This window comes from Zingiber officinale, chromosome 1A, assembly GCF_018446385.1.
Source record: "Zingiber officinale cultivar Zhangliang chromosome 1A, Zo_v1.1, whole genome shotgun sequence".
NCBI classification, from domain to species: domain Eukaryota; kingdom Viridiplantae; phylum Streptophyta; class Magnoliopsida; order Zingiberales; family Zingiberaceae; genus Zingiber; species Zingiber officinale.
This window is the reverse complement of record NC_055987.1, coordinates 3,456,639-3,479,269: the sequence shown is the minus strand read 5'-3', so window position 1 is coordinate 3,479,269 and position 22,631 is coordinate 3,456,639. Positions and strand designations below refer to the sequence as shown.

Below are 22,631 nucleotides of genomic sequence, written 5' to 3'. Positions count from 1 at the left end.
GAGGGACCGTGGACAAGGCAGTAAGGATAAGGGGTCGAGGGAAGCAACTTCGAGGCATATGCGAAAGATGGCATTGGAACGAGCCGCGGGCTTGGGTGCATCCGAGGGACGAGAGCCAAAGGAAGTAGGCTTGAAGGCAAGAAGTCAAAGCTACAACGAAGCATCAAGTGAGTCATAAGAGTAAGGGTCCGAGTGCTGAGAGATTGTACTTGGGTACCAGTCGGCTGGTGATTTCATCAGTCGACTGGTGTAATAGACAGAATGCTTCTGTTCGCTCAGCCAGTGTGGTGCAGTCGACTGGTACTTGGTATCGAATCGTTGGGATGTAATGGTCGAATCTCCACAAAGGACAGTCGACTGATGATTTTGGTAGTCAACTAGCAGGCGGGGTTTTCCAACTCATGACCTATATAACCAAGGCTTGGAAGCTTGGTTAAGGTTGACGAAATCAGTGGTGGTAAATCCTAATTAGTAGTCTACTAGTTCTCAAGTGCTTGTGAGTTTTGTGGTGAGGTTTCTCCACCCACAAGGAGTGACTTGAGATAGTCGGAGTTTGCCGGGGCTAATCCACCGACGGATAGGGATCGCCCACCTTACGAACAACCATGGAATAGGAGCTAACATCGTAGGAAGTGGTTTGCATTCTTTCCTTTAGTGTTTAGCTTGTTTGTTTTGTTTGTATTCCGATGCGCAAGCTAACATCATAGGAAGAGCGATTGATTTGGGAGCATCGTCTATCTAACCCCCCTTCTAACCGGCCGACCAATCCCCTACAAGTGGTATCAGAGTGAGGCCGCTCTCCGTCGGACTAACCGTCGAGGAAGCAAAGATGATCGACTTGATAGATCCACCAAAGTTCGAAGGAGGAAGCTTATGGGATATCACCTTTTGGATGGTGAAGATAAAGAACTTCTTCTAGATGGATTGGAACACAATGATGGTGGTGGAAGAGCCATTTGAAGTCCCGAAGGACAATAAAGGGAAGAAGCTCCGACCACGACATTGGACGGAGGAGCAAACCACACGGGCAAAGGCAAATTCAAAGGTAATATCAATTTTAATTGATATTTTGCCTAATGATATGATGAATCGTGTAGGTGAATACGAGAATGCTCACGATTTGTGGAGTAAAGTGAAGAAAGTTCTAGGAGAAGAGCTTTTGCCTACACAAGAAGAAGAAGAGCCCAAGGAGATGGTTTCAATTGCTCAAGGAGAGGAGGTGGAGCAACCAGAAGTTGACTCATGCTCAATTTCCAAGGAGGAGAAGGATGAAGAAAAGTCATCCACAAGTGTGGATGATGAAGATGAAGCATCATCTACATCCTTAAGAATTGAAGAAGATTCCAAGATAAGTAAAGAAGAAGAAGAACTCTTGAAAACCAACTTAGTGAGCATCTCCACCGAAGTCAAATCAAAGAACCACATTGTGTGCTTCGGTTGCAATGAGAAGATTCCAAACCTTTGATACTAGGTCTGGATCTTGTGGCTCTGGAACTGTCTTCTATTTTCTGAAACTAACTTGTGTGGTATTCCAAATCGATAGAGGATGTTCTTCCATAAGAATTGAATAACTGCTCCTTCCGTAATCTTGGTCAGGGCTTTTGCTTCCACCCATTTAGAGAAGTAGTCCATTGCTATGAGCAAGAACCATTTCTGACCTGGTGCCATCGGGAATGATCCCACAATATACATGCCCCATTGGTCGAGGGGGCATGAGACTATTGAGATTTTCAACGTGTCAGCCTGTCTATGGGTCAGGTTCTGATGTTTCTGGCAGGATAAACAAGTATTCATTAATCATTGAGCATCTTTCTGTAGAGTGGGCCAGAAATACCCGGCCAACAATACTTTCCAAGCCAACATCCTTCCTCCGACATGGTTACCGTAACATCCTTGATGCATTTCTTGCAAAGCATATTCCGCCTCCTCCGTTCTTACGCGTTTGAGCAGTGGCATGGAGAATACTCACTTGTACAGCAAGTCCCCGATCAGGGTATACATATAAGCTCTTTTCCTGATTAACTTGGCTTCTTTCGGAACAATAGGCAGAACACCCTGCTGAAGATAAGTGATCATCGGGGCCCTCCAGTCGATCTACTCCTCAATGTTGCTCTACAGGTCTATCTGAGCTATTAGAAAGGTCTCGACTATCGACCTATCCAGCACCTAAGTGGTCAAAGAGCTAGCCATTTTATCTAATTCATCGACTCTCTCATTATCTGCCCAAGGAATCTTAGTTACAGTGACTTCCTTAAAATCTTCTTTCATCTTCTCATATACTTCCCGGTATAACTGTAGCTTGTCACTGTTAACTTCAAAGTTGTCAGCTACTTGTTGAGCTACAAGCTGCGAATCTGAATAAACAACTACCCGGGCAGCTCTGACGTGCCAAGTTGCTTGCAGACCGATCAACAGTGCTTTATATTCAGTCTCATTATTTGTGGCTCTGAAATTTAACATGACAGCCAGCTAAAGAATATCTTCCTGGGGGGATATCAAGAGTATCCCCACTCCACTTCCCTACTAAGTGGACGACCTATTCACATAGATCTTCCACATTTCTTCAGAATCAGGTTGATGGACCTCAGTTAGGAAATTTGCTAAAGCCTACGCTTTAATTGTCATTCGGGGCTGATACTATATGTCATATTCTCCCAACTCTGTTGCCCATTTGATGAGACAACCTACTACCTCCACATTAGTAAGAGCCTTACCCATGGTGTTGTTGGTCTAGACGGTAATGGGGTGTGCCAAGAAATAAGGTCTTAAGCGACGAGCCATGAGTACTAATCCATAGACCAATTTTTCCAGGGTCGTGGATCGAGACTCAGCCTCTTTCAATAAATGATTGAAGAAGTACACTGGTTGTTGTACATTATCCAGCTATTTTACCAACATCGCTCCCACGACCTCAGGGGTGGATGACAGATAAACCCAAAGTGGCTCACCAACCATAGGCTTGAATAGCGAGGGTAAGGTCTCCAGGTGGTTCTTTAATTCATCGAAGGTCTGGCTGCATTCTTCGTCCCATTGAAACTTAACTACACTCCTGAGTACTTTGAAGAAGGGCAGGGGTTTATCCGTAAATCGGGATATGAACTGAGATAGTGCAGTTATCCTGCCTACCAACTTCTGGGTTTCCTTCAGATTTTGAGGGGCTTTCTATTGGATTAAAAGCGCTAGAGGAGGGGAGGGGTGGATAGCACTCATGACTTTCACATTTCATTTTGGAAGACTTAAAAATAAAATGCAACGGAAAATTGAAACACATGAACACCAAGATTTACTTGGTTCAGAGCCTTGAGCAACTCCTACTCCAAGGTCCACGCTCGTTGAGCGTTTACTTTGGAAAATCACTATAAGCTCAGAAATTTACAAGATTAGAATACAAATAAAGTAATACTGAAATAATACCGACAACAGAAATAATAATTTTGAAGCTCCTGGTCATCGGGGTCTTGCTATAGACTTTCTGGATCGCCTTTAGAATAGCACGAAAAAGACAGATTGCGATATCGTTGTTGTACAAAACTACTGCTCGAGACTACCTTTTATAGCCTGTGGAGAGCACCCTCAACACCATGGAGGGCGCCCTCATCTGTGCCGAATCTGCAGCGTGGATAAGTCTTGACCAAGTCACCGTCTATCCGCCTGAGGGCGTCTCCAAGTCCATGGAGGGCGCCCTTGCGTAGGTCCAGGGCACCCTCAAGCTTCATGAGGGCACCCTGGAGAAAAAGGCGCGAGGGCGCCCTCATGGAGCTTGAGGGTGCCCTGGAGAAAAAGGCGTGAGGGCACCCTCAAGCTCCATGAGGGCGCCCTTGCGCCACGCTACGAGGAGGTCTTCAGCTAATGACTCGAGACAAACACATCCAATTCGCTTCCTACAAAATACGTTAGTCTAGCATGCCCTGCAAAACAAAGTTAGGATAATATAGACATAAAGATAAAGAATTTAACAGTCATCGAACTGTCCGATTTTAACTTCGGATTCCCAACCAGAAACTATAAGTCGAACCGACGCCTACTGTTCCCTCATCGGGGAACGCATCCTCACCTACTCCTCTCAGGAGAGTATACCTGTTGTCAGTTCGGTCCTCCAGACCGACTGGACTTTTGCTCAGCGCTCGAGGCTTCCGGTCTTCATGCTAGACGTCCACTCCACGACCCACCTAGTCTTCCACCTGATTCACGACACCAAGACTTTCCACCTAGAGTCCTCGACTCTAGGACTTTTGCTTGAAGCCCTCGACCCGCAAGACTTTCCGCCTAGGGTTACCACCCTCTAGGACCTAGGGTTACCGCCCCCTAGGGTTTTCCCTTTGCCTAACCGCAACTAGGACTTTTCTTCACATAGAGTTACCACCCCTTAGGACCTAAGGTTACCACCCCTAGGACCTAGGGTTACCACCCCCTAGGGTTTTCCACCTGCCTAACCGCAGCTAGAACTTTTGCCTAACTACACTTAGGACTTTCCTGCAATCTCATTTAAACTCATCAGATGACAAGACAACTTAACTTTGGATCCTTTGACATAATCAAAATATAGGTTCGATCGTCGGATGTTTCCCACACCAACACTTTCATATCCCGGAGTGCTTGGACCTTCTCAAGATTAGCTTTAATTCCTCTCTCGGTGATGAGGTATCCTAGGAATTCCCCCCCTCGTGCTCTGAACATGCACTTCAATGGGTTCAGCTTCAGCTCATATTGTCGTAGGGTGACGCAAGTCTCCTCTATGCTCGAGATCAAGTTTTTAGCTAGAGTGGATTTGATGAGGATGTCATCCACATAGACCTCTACATTCCACCCTATCTGCTCTCGGAAGATCTTATCCATCATTCTTTGGCAGGTGGATCTTGCGTTTCTTAACCCAAAAGGCATGATAGTATAACAGAAGATATCATCTGCTGTAATGAAGCTAATCTTCTCATGATCTTCCCTTGGCAGAGGGATTTCGTGATATCCTTGGTAAGCATTGAGCATGCAAATCCTTTCGCAACCCAAGGTCGAGTCCACCATCTGATCAATCCTGGGCAATGGGTAGCAGTCCTTAGGGCTAGCGCGGTTAAGATATCGGAAGTCGATGCAAACTCTCCACTTATTGTTGGGTTTAGCTACCAGGACCACATTAGAGAGTCAGGACGGGAATTGTACCTCTCTAATGTGACCTGCTTTCCTGAGCTAGTCCACCTCAGCTCGGATGATCTTATTTTCCTCGGTCGAGAAGTTCCGCTTCTTCTGCTTGATTGGCCGGGAATCATGCAGAAGATGTAGTTTGTGCTTTGCCACCTCGAACCTAACCCCATGTATCTCTTCGAGGGACCAAACGAAGACGTCCCTATTGCGAGTCAAGCATTGGACCAGGTCCGTCTTGATCTTAATAAGCAGGTCTCTTGATATGTGAGTGAGGCTCTCCGAACGCTTAGGATAGAGCTGAACCTCTTCTCAAGTGATGGGCTCCTTTGCTAGAGGTAGAGACTCCTCCTGGATGACGTGGATACTGCCGTCCTGAGTTCTTTGAGCTTTGCGGGCCTCCACCTTCACCATGTTGATGTAACACATGCGAGAGACCAATTGCTCACCTCTGACTTCCCCGACCTAGTCTCCCACGGTGAGCTTAATCTTCTGGTGAAAAGTGGAGACTGCCGCCCGAAACTCATGCAGTGTCGGTCTCCCCAGGATAACATTGTACAATGACGACAAATCCACCGCTATGAAGGTACTCCTCTACGCCCTCACTAGGGGCTCGCTACCCAAAGATATAGCTAGACTGATTTGGCTTCTGGGTCGTACTTCATTGCCGGAGAAACTATATAATGAAGTAGCCATGGGTTGGAGTTCACTAGCGCCCTCAAAGGCACTCTTGAACAACACGTTGATAGAGCTCCCAGTGTCAACGAAAACTTTGGTCATGCGATTGTTGGTGATGACAACTTTGATTATTAGGGCATCATTGTGAGGAAGCTCCAGCCCCTCCAGGTCATGTGGTCTAAAGCTGATGATGGGCCCCGTAGCTTGCTCTTGGCTGCATCCTACACCATGTATCTCCAGGCGACGCTTATGAGATTTTCGTGCTCTGGTGGAATCTCTATTTGTGGGCCCCCCAAAAATCATGTCGATCTCCCGGATGGCCACGTTGCCCCGGTTCTCTTCCTCCCTGTCTTCTCCTGGCTCCTGGCTATGACTGGGTTGCTGACTCCCCTACCCAACATTGTCAAGCCAAGGTTTACCTACTTAATCTACTGCGGGTCGCCAGCCATCCACCAGCCTTTAAAGTTTGGGCGTAAGCTCAGGTGGAGGCAAGTCAGCTCTGCTGCGCGTCGAGAGTCGCGGGCGAACTGAAAGCAGTCACTCGTGGCATGGGTGTGGAACCTATGATAAGTGCAATAACGCGACCCTCACTGCCCGGACCTTGGGGCCTGGACAGCTGCCACACGTTGTGCCGACCTGGAATCTTGACCAGGAAGGAAAGGCGGTAGGGGATCCCGGATGCAAGGAAGAGGCTGCGCGGGCGGTTGGGGTGGCCTCTTCTCTGATCTGTTAGCGGGAGTGGTCGCCTTGTCTGCCTTCTGCCAAGCTGCCTGAGCTTCTTCTATGTTAATGTAACTGGCGGCTCTCTCCAGCATCTCATCAAAGTTCTTCACAGGGTCTTGAATAAGATCTCGGAAGAACTCCCCATTTACTAGTCCATGAGAGAAGACGCTCATCAGTACCTCAGAGGTAGCGGAAGGGATGCCCTAAGCCACCTGGTTGAAGGGTTTGATATAGCTTTACAAGGGCTCCGCCGACCCTTGCTTGAGAGCAAAGAGACAGTGGTCTGTCTTCTGGTACTTCCTGCTACTAGCGAAGTGGCACAGGAAGACAGTCTTGAAGTCGTGAAAGCATATGATGGACTCATTTGACAATCCATCGAACCACTTCTGTGCCGAGCCAGACAGAGTGTTTAAGAACACTCAACACTTGATAGCGTCGTTGTATTGGTGCAACAACGCAACATTCTGAAACTTTCGAAGATGATCCTCTGGATCTCTGCTGTCATCATATTCTCCGATAACCGAGGGCTTATACTCCTTCGGCAGCTTCTCCTTAAGTACCCTTAGAGAGAAGAACACTTGCTCATCCGGCTCCCCCCGGGGCTCCTCCCTGAGGACTATGACCTTCCCTTTCTTCGAGTCCCGGGGCGGGGAGATTTCCGCCATGGAAGCATGCGGCTGTTCTTTCTTATTGTAGTCGTCCAGGCCCTTGTGGTAATAGTCTAGGCCTAGCTCACGATAGAAAGCCAGGGGAAATTCCTCGGGCTGATTTCTCTTGGACCCTCTATTAGAAACATGAGTTAAGTCTTTGGAATCTGCCGACATCTTGCACGGTCTTGAAGGGGTGGTCTATTTTCTGGAAGTCGCCCTCCTCTTGGCCTCCTTGAATAGTTCGTATTCCCCTGCCCTCATGGTTACGTTGATTCTTCCGGTGTCCTCCATCTTCATGTTCCAGAACAGGTGAAGGAAGTTCCTACAGACGACACCAAATTGATCATGTTCGGAATATGAATCAAACAAAGGTCGGATGAGCTGTTGCTAGTGTTGACGGAGAGGCGATTGAGATACCCTTCTCGTATGCGACCACCAAAACGGACCCCCACATGGCGATAAACGACGATGACAACTGAGCCAGCGGTACTGGAGCTCTGCGCACACTCAAACAAACACATGAAACGTTAGAGGCCATAAACCAGGGAAAAAGTCCCCGGAGTAAGCCCTTCGACGCTCAAGTCAGGTACTTTTTCCCTAGAGGAACAGTGTATCAAGGAAGAAGAAAAGTAAAAGACAAATGTGAATGTGTGAGATAGCGTACCTGTGTAAGGGAGAGGACCTCCCTTTTTATATGACAGTGCGTCCTCTGGAATCTGACGGGTGTCAAGGAATGTCGGGTGTCAGGACCTGTCTGGTGATGGATAACACATGGCATTCTCTTATAGACTGGAGGAAGGTTCCATTAGCAAATGACCACAGACCATTGGAATATTCCCTGATATGCAGCAGTTATTCTCTGACAAACAGTTATGATTCCTTGACCTCGTTTTCATGTAACGCCTTCTCGACCGGGTATAAATCGGAGAAGCTTAAGATGATCAGTAGTTGAAGGACTAGGCCTGGATATAACTGAGCTATGGAAACTCAACCAGTCAGAGCAGGTCAGGGATTATCTTGATTGCGCCCCATGATTCAATTATGGGTGCTTCAGATCGGAGGTCCCGGTCTACGAAACCTTGACTGGGAGTACTAGGGTTGTATATGCAGACTAGGTTGAGAAAATTCGACCGATAAGGACAGTTTAGGCTTTCCCGCAATTGTGCCTCATGTTACAGATGTGGGCTCCTAATCTATAAGTCCCGACCTGTCATTATATGACTGACAACATCCGACAATCTTACCCCGCCTTTCCCCATCTGTTGACTGTCACGTCCCCTTTACTTCTGACTATCACGTCCCCTTAACTTCTGACTACCATGCCCCCTTGACTTCTGACTGCCACGTGCACCGTATCAATATCATTGACATATACCGATATAGGTTCTGTTGGAGCAATCCCAATGGTCCGTGCGACCATGTGTTTTGGTGTTTGGGCAAAGGGTTTAAGTTAGGTTCACCCTTGTATTTGATATGTGTATTTGAGTTGTGCAGGTTTGCAGGATACACATGTGACTCAGGTTGATGGCTTCGGGTCTGGTGAAGGATGGAGCATCTGAGGGACCATGGACAAGGCAGCGAGGACAAGGGCCGAGGGAAGCGACTTCGAGGCATACGCGAAGGATGGCATTGGGGACGAGCCGCGGGCTTGAATGCATCCGAGGGACGAGAGCCAAAGGAAGTAGGCTTGAAGGTAAAAGGTCAAAGCTGCAAAGGAAGCATCAAGTGAGTCATAAGGGTGAGGGTACGAGTGCACGAGAGATTGTACTCGGAGTAAAATCCTAGTTTCTAGGGTTTTACTGTAGCAGTACTGTAGCAGTCGACTGGTGCAGTCGACTGGGGCAGTCGACTAGCAGCGAACAGAATGTCTCTGTTCGTATGGAATCGAGCCGTTAGGATGTAACGGTCGAATTTTCACTGAGGGCAGTCGACTGCATGTTTTGGCAGTCGACTGGTAGGCGGGGTTTTCCAACCCGTGGCCTATATAACCAAAGCTTGGGAGCTTGGTTAGAGTTGACGAAATAGAGGTGGTTAATCTCTATTAGTAGTCTACCAGTGCCCTAGCATCAAAGGAGCTCTTGTGAGGGTTGTGGTGAGGTTTCTCCACCCACAAGGAGGTTTGAGCTAGCCGGAAGTTTTCCGAGGAGTAATCCACCGAAGGATCGGGATCGTCCACCTTACGGGCAGCCGTGGAGTAGGAGCCCTAATCTCCGAACCACGTTAAACAATGTGTTAGCTTGGTTTGCATTTCTTATTCTTGTCTTAAGCTTTCTTTGTATTCATATTTGTAGTTAGTATTAGATTTCTACTGCGTATACTAACAATAGTGTAGAAGGAAAAGAAGTTGGGGGTGACCTAGCTATCCAACCCCCCTTCTAGCCGGCCACCGATCCCCTACAAGTGGTATCAGAGCAAGGCCGCTCTCCGTCGGACTAACCGCCGAGGAAGCAAAGATGACCGGCTTGATAGATCCGCCAAAGTTCGAAGGAGGAAGCTTATGGGATATCACCTTTTGGATGGTGAAGATGAAGAACTTCTTCGAGACGGATTGGGACACAATGATGGTGGTGGAAGAGCCATTTGAAGTCCCTAATGACAAGAAAGGGAAGAAGCTCCGAACACGACATTGGACGGAGGAGCAAACCTCACGATCGGAGGCAAACTCAAAGGTAATAGCAATTTTAATTGATTTATTGCCTCCTAATGTGATAAGTGGTGTAGGTAAATATGAGAACGCCCATGAATTGTGGAGTAAAGTGAAGAAATTTCCATGGGAGGAATTTTTGCCTACACAAGAAGAAGAAGAAAAATCCGAAGAAAGTGATGAAGTGGTCCAAGAGGAGAAGAAGGACCAATCGGATGTGGAGCCCAAGGAGTTGGGTTTAGTAGCTCAAGAAGAGGAGGTGGAGCAAACGGAAGTTGAGTCACGCTCAATATCTGAGGAGGAAAAGGAAGATGAGGTATCATCTACATCCTCAAGAATTGAAGAAGATTCCAAGACAAGTGAAGAAGATGAAGTCTTGGAAGTAAACATAGCAAGCACCTCCATCGAAGTGAAGTCAAAGAACAACATAGTTTGCTTCGGATGTAATGAGAAGGGACACTACAAGAGTAGGTGTCCAATGAGTAAGAAGAAGGTATCTCCTAAACTCAATTCAATTCCTTTAGAATCTAATTTGAGTTGTAGAAAGAAGAAGGAGAAGAAGCACATTAGATGCTTCACGTGTGGAGAACTTGGACACTACCACACAAGATGCTCAAGGAAGGGAGAGTTCAAGAAGTTGGAGCATCTAAAGAAGTGGGAGAAGAAGAAGAGGAGCTCAAGTCAAGGGGGAGCTTCAAGGGTAAGGGAGGTATACCCTAATTTGAAGTGTAATTCAAATTCAAATTCTTATCTTCCCATGCATGCTAGGAGAAATAATGATTATCATTATGTAGCAATGAAAAATTTTAGATTTAGATATCATGATAGGAGTAGGGTAAATGTGGATCATAACCCTAGGAAATCTATGCATGATAAATTTAGAAATGATAGACCTAAGGAGACCCAAGACATTAATCCCAAGAAGGGGAGACACATGCCTAGAAAGGGTAGGTCTAGGAATGTCCATGGTGGACATGTTGACTCTAGGGTTAGGAACCTAGAGAGGGAGAATCAAGCTTTGAAGTTAAAGCTTGATAATTTGGAGAAATTCCTTAAGAGATTCACTATTGGATCTAAAGGATTAAATATGGTGTTGGGTAGTCAAAGACCCAATAATGATAGATCGGGTTTGGGATACCAATCTAGTCCCTCCAAGGTCAAAAGGAGACCATGTGCTAGGGTGGCACATGATCATGGCAAGAGAGAGTCCTCCAAAGCTAAGGGAAAGTCTTATGCTAGGGTTGCATATGACTATAGCAAGGAGAAGCCAATAAATGGCAAGGGAAAACCATTTAATGGTAAGGAGAAATTAACCAAGGACAAAGTGTCCAAGGTTAAGAAAGTTAGATTTGTAGGCCAAGTTTCACCGGGGGTGGACCGATGTGGCCTAGCCATTGTGAATGAGTCACCTAGGGAGGTGACTAAGGTTAAGAGCTCTAGGGGGAGCTCAAAGAGTCAATTTGGGACCCATGGCCAATGGATCTCAAGGGGGTTTTACTTGGGAGTCTAGACAAGCCATGGAATGTGCCAAGTGGTTTGGAGACGGACTTGAGTCTCAAACCTAGGGTTTTGGCACAATTAGTTTATGTTTCATGCAAGAAATATGACAATTGGGGTCATATAGCATGAAAATCGGTTTTGGATGTATAAATGCCATATAAACCAATGCTAGGGATGCATTGTGGGTTAATATGGACAAATACATCAAGAGGAAGCCAAAACTAGGACTTTAGGTCAAGGTTCAATTGAACTTTTTAGCTAGTTTTGAGTTTTGTGTCAATCTTGGGATTGGTGATAGATACATTTTTTGAATGTATTTTTCCCAAGTAGACATGGGTAAAACAGAACTCTCCACAAAATTTGAGGATTTTTGGAGGTCTGTGGAATTATTGGTGCATTTCTGAAATTGGGTCAGAAATGCTGAAAAAGGCTGAAAAACTGTGCCAGTCGACTGCTAGTTTTAGTAGTCGACTGCTAAAACTAGCAGTCGACTGGCTGGAAACAGAAGCATTCTGTTCGCTCAACCAGTAGCGACCAGTCGACTGGCACTTCTTGCAGTCGACTGATACCAGTCTGAAATTGTTTTCAGCACTGGATTTTGACCAAGTCAACTCATACAAGTGTATGAAATCCATGGGGGATAAACACACAAGTTTAGGGTCAATTGGAATGACAAGTTTTCAACAATTGGGATATTGTTGGAGGACTTTTTGGATGTTAGGCAAAGGGGGAGAAGTAAGGTTTAGTTGGGAAAACCTGAAAGTGCCTTTGCGTAGGGGGAGCCTTGGGATAGGTTCTTAAAAAGCCCGTTGTAAAAATCCTAGCTCATGGGGAGCGTAGGTGTAGGGAGAGCCTTGGGATAGGTTCAAATGCATGATGCATTGTTACGGCGGTTGCCAAGTGTGTAACCTTGGCAACGTAAGTCCATTCGGCGTTGTAAGTCCAAGTGTGTAGCCTTGGCATCGTAAGACCATTCGGCGGTGGCCAAGTGTGTAACCTTGGCAACGTAAGTCCATTCGGTGTTGTAAGTCCAAGTGTGTAGCCTTGGCATCGTAAGACCATTCGGCGTTGTAAGTCCAAGTGTGTAGCCTTGGCATCGTAAGACCATTCGGCGGAGTAAGTCCAAGTGTGTAGCCTTGGCATCGTAAGTCCATTGTATGTATTAGCATGTTTATTTGCTATTTGTTTTCCCTAACTTAAACGTATTGCCAAACACCAAAAAGGGGGAGATTGTTGGAGCAATCCCAATGGTTCGTGCGACCATGTGTTTTGGTGTTTGGGCAAAGGGTTTGAGTTAGGTTCACCCTTGTATTTGATATGTGTATTTGAGTTGTGCAGGTTTGCAGGATACACATGTGACTCAGGTTGATGGCTTCGGGTCTGGTGAAGGATGGAGCATCTGAGGGACCATGGACAAGGCAGCGAGGACAAGGGCCGAGGGAAGCGACTTCGAGGCATACGCGAAGGATGGCATTGGGGACGAGCCGCGGGCTTGAATGCATCCGAGGGACGAGAGCCAAAGGAAGTAGGCTTGAAGGTAAAAGGTCAAAGCTGCAAAGGAAGCATCAAGTGAGTCATAAGGGTGAGGGTACGAGTGCACGAGAGATTGTACTCGGAGTAAAATCCTTGTTTCTAGGGTTTTACTGTAGCAGTACCGTAGCGCTACTGCAGCAGTACTGTAGCGCTACTGTAGCAGTCGACTGCATGTTTTAGCAGTCGACTGGTGCAGTCGACTGGCAGCGATTGACTGCATGTTTTGGCAGTCGACTGGTAGGCGGGGTTTTCCAACCCGTGGCCTATATAACCAAAGCTTGGGAGCTTGGTTAGAGTTGACGAAATAGAGGTGGTTAATCTCTATTAGTAGTCTACCAGTGCCCTAGCATCAAAGGAGCTCTTGTGAGGGTTGTGGTGAGGTTTCTCCACCCACAAGGAGGTTTGAGCTAGCCGGAAGTTTTCCGGGGAGTAATCCACCGAAGGATCGGGATCGTCCACCTTACGGACAGCTGTGGAGTAGGAGCCCTAATCTCCGAACCACGTTAAACAACGTGTTAGCTTGGTTTGCATTTCTTATTCTTGTCTTAAGCTTTCTTTGTATTCATATTTGTAGTTAGTATTAGATTTCCGCTGCGTATACTAACAATAGTGTAGAAGGAAAAGAAGTTGGGGGTGACCTAGCTATCCAACCCCCCTTCTAGCCGGTCACCGATCCCCTACAGGTTCCACCTGATTAGCTGACCCCATGCCACTTTACCACTTGATTCGGTTCTTTTTCTCTGCCAAACAATATGTCCGTCACCGGGGAAGAGCATGATTCTCTGACTTGAAACTTCACCTCAGGTTGCTTCCCTCTATCATTTGGTAATAACACATTCAAGATTCTCTTCATACTTTTAACAATTGTCTCCAGCCTTCTTGGATCTCCCTCGCTCTGGCTCTCATATCATAAGAAGAACCAGACAACTTTTTTTTTACGGTAGACAAAATGTTTGGAAGGCCACCGGAGCCACTGGCCTTGTCCTCTTCTTCACCTTTGATCTTCTGCCTGAGGAGATAGTATTGGAACTCATCTATCAAGTCCTCAGCATCATAAGCAGCATCCTTGAGTTTTTTCATCAATGTCTTCCACTTGGTGTTGTCGCTCTGACTAATATGTACCTCGTCATTGATAATATGTACTTCATCAATGTTACTTTTCCACGTTCTCCGTGCAACCCCGGTGGCTCGGTAAATAGTTGGATGACTATGTTGCTAGCCTTATTGAAAATAGTTGGCCACTATGAGATATGAGAAAGTATTTTTCTTGACTTCGCTGAGATTTGACCTTTATCCATGTAATATCTATTTTGCACTAGATCAAACTAATGATTTATGGCAAATTATCAGGATTAATATAGAAAAGTAATTTGTATAGGAAATATATATTATTTTACACTACATGATTGTTAAATGTAAAGAGGATCATGTGACAAATTGTTACAACGATGAAGGTGATTAACTTGCACAACACGTCTAGGGATCGAACCGAGGATTTAATGATTATCTCCGAACAAATTCTCAACTACATGACATTGATGTACATCATCAACTTTGTACCGACTTAGTTGAATATATTTGGTCACAATACAATAACAATCCTTGAATTAACATTTATAATTTCTCTTTACGTTTAATTTATATATTATTTTTTAATTTTATGCAAATATCATTTTTTATATGTTGCATTCCTCCCCTTAAATTTATAATAATATTTTAATTTTAAATAAATGACACGCATAATATAAGAAAAAATATTTTATGTAATAAATATATTTAAAAATAATATTATTATTTATTTTAAATAATAATCATTTAAATTCTATAAAAAAAATTAAAATTATATTTATTTAATATAAAATAAGAATAAAGATGAATGAATAGGCAACAAGACCTACAAATAATAAGTGTTAATGTTAAAATAAATCTGATAGAATGAATGTGAGAGTGTTGATCTGGACCCCACAATTAATGAGCGTTGATGTTAAAATACATGTGAAAGAATGAAAATGTTAATATAATGTGTATATGATATGTAGACCTTATACTTTTTGATAAAGTGGTGGGTATTATAATACTCACCAATACGGGTGCTCTAAAGTATGGGACCGAAAATTCACAATACCCAAGTTACATTTATTTCCTTGTTAACTTTGTCACGCCCAGATAGTCCCTGTCAGAAGAAATTTCGACAACATCACCCCTATACGGGTGACAATCTGAAATATTTATACATTGCCCTCAGGACTCACAACCACCAGCCAACACGACTGGTACATATATATCAAACAAAGCATAACAAACCACGCAATTATAATAAAACAGCCTTCGACTGTCAACACAATACCAAAAAGAAGACGAAATCAAACATCCAACTTACGTCTTCTGTCGTTCGGCAGGCGCGTAGCAAACACACGATATACAGATCCACCAAGCAACCAAAAACCAGCCAGTACAATACTTAAAGACAAAACACTCCAAAATCCAAAGTGCAAACCAATACAAGTCTAGTTCCTAGTTTCTAAGCAATCAAATAGAAAACCAAAAGACCAATATGAAAGCTCTTGCGACGAGGGGACCAACCTGATGGCATTAACCTGAAATAGAAAAATATAAAACCAAGGGATGAGTCCAAATGCTCAGCGGATACCAGATAGACATGCATAATAAATTATAACTAACAATAATAATCATGCAGTACAATTTTTTGACAAAAGAAGGAAATGCATACTGAAAAGAGGTGAAGAAAACTCCACTCACTAGAACCTCCTATCTGAAAATAAGGGTAGTCAGACCAGATACAAAATGTCACTTGTATGCATGTCAAACATATGCAACCCAAACAAATGCAGCATACATAATGTAGCAAGCACAAGCAATAAATGCAATCATGCAATAATGATGCAAAAATGACATGTGTCACCTCTGTCACCAGTTAGGCATCCCACACGCGATAGTGAGACCGAGTGGGAAGGATTGGGACAACTGTGCACTCTGCCATCATTGCTCTTAAGCGACCGAGTGAACATGATGATGTCGGAGTACATCTATCATCCTACCCCAAATAGAGTGGGGGAGCATAATGCTCTCATCTCCCTGAGACAGTCCAGAGGAGGGATCCCTGACGTGCTACCACGCTGCGACACGCTACTCATGAGTGGACCAACGGAGCACTGATAGAGCAAACTGCACACACCCTGCCTGATACACCACTAACCCATGTGTGATTGTGTGTGCAGATCATGTAGCTGGCGATGTGCTCAACAATAATGGAGCCGACAATCGCTCAGCATGCAATTGTGTACGATGGTGCATGTCACTAAACATGTAGGTACAGACAGTATACACATCCATATAAAATGCACCAAAAGGAAATAAATCATACAATGGTCTAGGTATCATAAACCTAAGCACACAAATCAGATATGACAAACAACAAGACTATTACACGGTAGACAACGTAAGTCACTATTTCTAGGAACAAGGATACACAGGGCAACAAACAAAGAGTATACAAATAGGAATGCATAACATATAAAAATATAGACAGACAACAAGAATCAGATAGTGACATATCAAGCAGATGCAAACATAATCATTACTATTAGGAATAGTCTATTATGCATATCCAAAAATGACTGTATCAAAAAGACAAGTCAGAAGTACCCGCCTCAATAGGAAATCGAATCCAGAAATCCTCCGTCGAGACGCCCGTCTCGAATCAAAGTCTTGTAACGCATGATATACAGTTTTAACTAATTCGAAGTACCAATTACCCAAATACGAATTCCTATCAACCAAGAAACCCTAATTTATTCGTTGATCTTGATTAATTAAATAAATCGGATCTAACCCGAAGCTTAGATTAGATCTAACATTTAACCCTAATTAAATTCAATCAATTAGTCAACTAGGATTAGCTTTCTTAACCTTAATCGTTCCACTAATCGATTAGATTAAAATCTAATCCTAAATCAATCTATACATGAACAACTAACCACAATTATTCCAATTAAATCATGATCTACAGCTAGGCATCCAACTCTCTACACCTTACCTCAACTCACAGCCAAAGCTAGTTGCTGCCGGAAGAAGTAGCTGCCGGAAATCAAGAAACGCCCTCTTCCTTTAACTGCCTGCAATGACCAAGGACCCGTCAAAGCTGTTGCTGGAAACCCTAATGCCAGCGACTCAGGCCGATAACAAGTTGGCTGCTGGCACTTGAAGGCTAGCCGACCAGCGCTAGGGAACAAGGACGGTGGTGGTGGCGTCGGCTAGGGCAGAGGAAAAAGCTGTTGCCGGCGGTACTCAGTGAAGTCTGGAGTGAGCCCGAGGGTTGGCGTCGCGTGGAAGAAGCAACCGGTGCTGCGACAAGGATGGTGATCGGTCGGCGGCGGATCAGAAGCTAGGGCACCAGCGTCGCGAGCTCAACAAGGATGAGGAAGAGGCTCGGTGTTGCTCAGGCGGAAGAGAAGAAGGAGAAGAGAAGCTCCGGCCGGTGGCGACGATGAGCAGAGAAAGGGGGAAGAGCTCGGCGGCGCGATGAAGAAGAAGAAGAGAAGGGCGTCGGGTAGAAATAGGGAAAAGAAAGAAAATAAAAGGAAAAGAAATAGAAAAGGTAAGTTAAGAAAATGGAAATTAAATTTAAAACTTAGTTAAATTTTATATAACCTAAGTTTTATTCCAATTAAAGTCTAAATTATTTCCCAATCAACCCCTACCTTAAATACCTTAAATGGATATTCTTAAACAAGCTTTTCCGAAACTTATAATTTATCTTCGCAAACTACCTTATACGAATTTCGAAAAATTTCTATAAAATTTTTAAAAATTCCTAAAAATTCGGTTATTGCTATTTGCATATTAAACCTTGTTATTTAATTATATTTATTGTTGTATTTTACAACTTAATTTGATACATGTAGAGTCGAGCTCTCTTGTATGATTTACCTATTATGTGTTTGATTAAACATAATTAATTATATAATTTAATTTAATTTAGATAATTTCAATTTTTTAGGGGAACAACCATAGTTTTTCATAATTATTTTTTAGTTTAGACTTAACTTTTGTTGATCTAAGTGGTAAATCTATAGAATAGTTAAACAATTAGGATATGAAGCAAATAAGCAATCTAAAAGAAGTTTCTGGAGTAACAATGATCATAATTAAATTACTTTCTAAAATAAAAATTATAGATAATTGATAGTACCTGTTATATCCAATTATCCATCAAGAGAACCAAGTTGGAAAAAAAAATCCAACTGTGCAAATGGTCCAAATGACTCTCGTTTAGGTTCCTTCGCTTGAAAAATCCCTACAAAAGCAAGATGTTGCGGGGTGCTGCGACAATAGCATTGGAGTACAGCAGCGACGGCAGGAACACAACTGCATTCTGGTGCTTATTTTAAATTGCAGTTTTGCAAAAGAAGTCCAAAGAGCTTTAGAGTTTACACCTACACCTTTGGAGTTTGTTACATAATTTGACACGCATCCTCTTTTATGTTTACGTTGAGAAGGGGAGGAAGTTCTTCCTCTGGCAATGATTGGAACTGGGGACACCAATATATGTTTAATTGCTTTAGCAAGGGAAGGCTTTGCAGCAGCTCTGTCGGCAGAGATTGTAGTTTCTTGCAATCAATGAAGTTTAGAGATGTAACAGCAGTGAGGCTTCGCACCAGCTCTGTCGGCAGAGACTGTAGTTTGTCGCAATTACAGAATGTTAGAGATGTAACAGCAGTGAGGCTTTGCATCAATATCGCCTCCTCAAATATCACCTCCTCAGAACATGATTCAATTCTAAGTTCTGTGATGAATGACAATGAGTTTCTCAGAGGAAATATTTTAAGCAGAGCAGTGTTGTCCACGCATAATTTACACAAAGATGACAAGCTCCCTGCTTGCTCATCTTCTACATCCAACTGAACCAGCTTAGGACATCCTACAATCTTCAATTCCTTGAGGGATTTAAGGAGTGCTAAGCAGTCCATCCGTCTCAACTCATCACAGTTAGAGATGTACAAATATTGCAGTTCTACCAATTGAACCGGAGGAATAGACGTTATGTGTGGACAATATCTTATTGCCAATCGAGTAACTAAACGAAGGCTATGCAAGCAGCCAGGCAAAAGTTTTGAATATTCGCCACAGTTGTCCAATTCTAATACCTTGAGTGAGGGCGGTAGATAGCAGCCACATTCCTCGCCATCTTCCGTTTTGCTATTTAATATGAGCTTGGAGCAGTCATATATTGTCAATATTTCTAGGGAATGAGGGAAGGGAGGCAATCTGTTTAGTTTGGGACATTTCCAAACACGAAGTTGACGCATGCGGGGAAATAGATCTTTGCCCTCAGTCCAAGACCACTCCTCCAATGCCGGCAACTCGTATAAATCAAGCATTTCCAACTTTGGAAAACACTTGCCTTTAAATTCATGACTCAGTTGTTTCAAAGCAGGCATGCTGTACATGATAAGTTCAATTAGATACAAACGTTGACCAATAAATGGCAGAACGTCATCCCATCCCTTGCAATTTACTAATTCAAGTTTTTCCAAATTGGATAGAACTTTTGGCATCAACCAACTAGGCGACCTACCTCCATTGTACCCTTCAATTTTCAATATTTTAAGTAAATCGTGTGGCTGCAGACCTTCAATTACTTCCTCTTCCAACTTGGCATCCTTCTCATCATTCCATGTCAACACCAATTCTTGTACGTGGACTTTCTTCTTTAACTCAGCATACTGTGCAGTCTGTGCTTCTTTGCTATCGACCCCATTCTCAAGATTTTGAATATGAAGTGTTCCACGAAGCTGTGTTAAATTCTTTAGTTGTACAAGCTTGAGTCCATCCTCCTCTTGAACCCTAAATGTTGGCAATTCTTGAAGATTAGTTAGTCTCCGTATATCCTTTATCATCACCCAAAATTTTTCATCTGCAAAAATGTGTCTTAAATTGACCAACTTACTCAATTGTTGTGGTGTAGACTCTAGTTCAGAACAACCTACTGCCTTCAGTGTTTGCAAATTATAAAGGTCGCATAAAGATTCAGGCAAAATTTTAATTTCAGAATTGTATGATAAATCAAGGTAACGGAGATGAATCAATTTTCCAATATGTTCAGATAACTCCTGCAAACCACACCCACTTACATCCAGAACGCGAATACTTCTTAGTTTTTTAAAGAGGCTTTCGCGAGGTGAATTTCTCAACAGCAAGGTGCGCAACTTGGCGTATCCAGAGAACTCCAACGGCAATTTTCCTTCTACTCGTACATGCCGAATAGTGGAAAGTATCTTTGTAATTTGTCTGTTATTTCGTGGAAAGTATCTTTGTAATTTGTCTGTTATTTCCAATCCTGCATGTCTCTTCTACAGAAATCCTCTCAGATAAATCATGTATAAGATCATGCATCACAAATCCATCATATTCAAATTCCTGAAAGAAAGACCTGGTAAGAAACTCAAGAACATAGTCGCTTCCAACATCTTCCATCCTCTTTGTGCTTTTATCTTCATTAATGAAGCCTTCGGCCATCCACATTCGAATCAACTTATCTTCATAGAATCTGTAGTCTTTAGGAAACAACGAGCAAAAAGTAAAACACTGCTTCAGATTTTCATTAAGATATTGATAACTTAAATGCAGGGCTGGCATAATGTCATTTTCATCTTGTTTTACTTTCCATATGTCGCTCTCCATTATGGTTGCCCAATGTTGCTTGCACAAATTTGATTGCAGAACACTGCCAAGTGTCTTTGCGGCTAATGGTGAGCCCTTCAACTTGAGAGCCTTCTTTCTACCAATGTCTTCTAGCTCCGGATAGCCTTCAAGGTTGAGTGCACCAAATGAACATTTCTTGAACAATTGCCAAAAGACATCTTCGTCTAAACCATGAAGCGAGATTGGTTCTGCCAGGCTAACCATTTTAGAAACTTTCAAATCTCGAGTTGTAACAATGATTTTGCTACCATGAGCTCCAACTTTGAGTAGTGCACAGAATTTCTCCCAGATACTCTTATTATTGCTCCACACGTCGTCCAGAACAAGCAGAAACTTCTTTTTTGCAATATGCTGATGGAGTATTTTTTGAAGAGGTTCTAACCTCATGTTATCATCTTGTTTTTGTAGAGTTACTGACTCTATTATAGATTTAGCGAGTCCCTGCATAGTGAAATTGTCAGACACACAGATCCAAATCTTGAGGTGAAAATGATCCTGAACTCTGCTGTCTTTATGGGCATACTGAGCAAGAGTAGTCTTTCCAGCCCCTCCTATACCGACGATGGGCAAGACGGATAAGGTATCGTTGAGAAATCCCGATGCTGGTTCCATCTGATTAGCTGACCCCAACAACTAGTCTACCACTTGATTCAGTTCTTTGTCTCTGCCAAACAATACGTTTGTCACCGGGGAAGAGCATGATTCTCTGGCCTGAAACTTCACCTCAGGTTGCTTCCCTCTATCATTTGGTGGTAACACATTCATGATGCTCTTCATACTGTTAGCAATTCTCTCTAGCCTTTCTTGAATCTCCACCACGCTAGCTCTCATGGCATCTTCCTCCAAGGAATGAGAAGAACCAAACAACTTTTCTTTTGCAGCAGAAAAAATGTTTGGAAGGCCACTGGAGCAACTTTCCTTGTTCTCTTCTTCACCTTTGACCTTCTGCCTGAGGAGATGGTATTGGAACTCATCTATCAAGTCCTCAGCATCATAAGCAGCACCCTTGAGTTCCTGCATCAATGTTGATACGGTTGGTAATGGAGGGGCCCATGAGGAAAGGGTTAGAAAAGTCAAGGCCATATAGCGGTCAAAAGTCAAGAGGACGTGGGGGTCAATAGTCAAGGTAATGCGGTAGTCAATGGTCAGGCTGACGGGGCGGTTAGAGGCAAGCAGGTGTGATAGTCAGAGGTCAGGCAGACCGGTCGATCAAGGGGGCAAAGCAGTTGGAAGACGAGGAAAGACGTCAAGCGGAACACAAGTCACGGGTCGGCATCGGCAGGGCTGTCCCGAGGGAGTCCGAGCTACAAGCCCTTGATTCAAAGGACTGGAGGTACAAGTCACGGGTCGGCATCGGCAGGGCTGTCCAGAGGGAGTCTGAGCTACAGGCCTGTGATTCAAAGAACTGGAAGTATAGGCCAATGGATCGGAAGCGGCAGAGCTGATCAGAAGCAGCCCGAGCTACAGACCTGCGGTTGAGGGCCAGGAAATATAGAGCGCAGGATGCAGGTTGAAGATCAGCGTAGCTGTGTCTAGACAGCTAGGGCTGCAGGTCTGCGAGTTGGAGGCCCGGAAATGCGAACCACGGGTGCAGGGACCCAATGGATCGGAGGAGCTAAGTAATACGGGTGCGGAGAATCTCAACGGTCCGCCGAGGAGAGTCATTACATATCAACACTGCGGGCGAAAGCGGAGATTCCTAAAACGAAAAGATGCCCTCATAACCAGTAGTAGCCTGCCAGCTGCCCCCCACTACAAGACAAAATCCATGTACGAAGGCGGAGGTTCCAAAACGGAAAGATGCTTGCACAACAAATAGCAGTACGACAGGTGTCCGGAACTAGGCGACAAAGCCCAGCGTCTAACGTTTTTTCTGACAGGATGGCAGGCTCCAAAAGGGGGAGGCATAAAAGGCGAAGAATCCCTCGTATGCAAGTACGCGCACACACTCTCTCGTCACTTTTTTCCACAACTGTTTTCCTTCTTCTTCTCTCTGTTCTTTCTGGGAAAAAAGGACCTGACTTGAGCGTCGGAGGGCCTGATCC

At 44.0% G+C, this 22,631-nt stretch overlaps 1 protein-coding gene and 1 long non-coding RNA gene across 2 annotated transcripts; both read right to left on the bottom strand.

Annotated features, from left to right (window-relative positions):
* Positions 1–14,964: 14,964 nt before the first annotated feature.
* LOC121998957 lies at positions 14,965–17,475 on the bottom strand. Its single transcript, XR_006116740.1, has 2 exons — positions 16,919–17,475; positions 14,965–15,458 (listed from the first exon to the last, which is right to left on the bottom strand). It is a non-coding gene; the product is annotated as an uncharacterized LOC121998957 (long non-coding RNA).
* Positions 17,476–18,178: 703 nt separating this feature from the next.
* Positions 18,179–21,198, bottom strand: LOC122039072 (disease resistance protein RGA2-like). Its single transcript, XM_042599084.1, has 3 exons — positions 20,239–21,198; positions 18,372–19,994; positions 18,179–18,262 (listed from the first exon to the last, which is right to left on the bottom strand). Exons 1-3 carry the CDS (start codon positions 21,196–21,198, stop codon positions 18,179–18,181), a joined length of 2,667 nt encoding a protein of 888 aa, XP_042455018.1.
* Between the last annotated feature and the right edge of the window lie 1,433 nt (positions 21,199–22,631).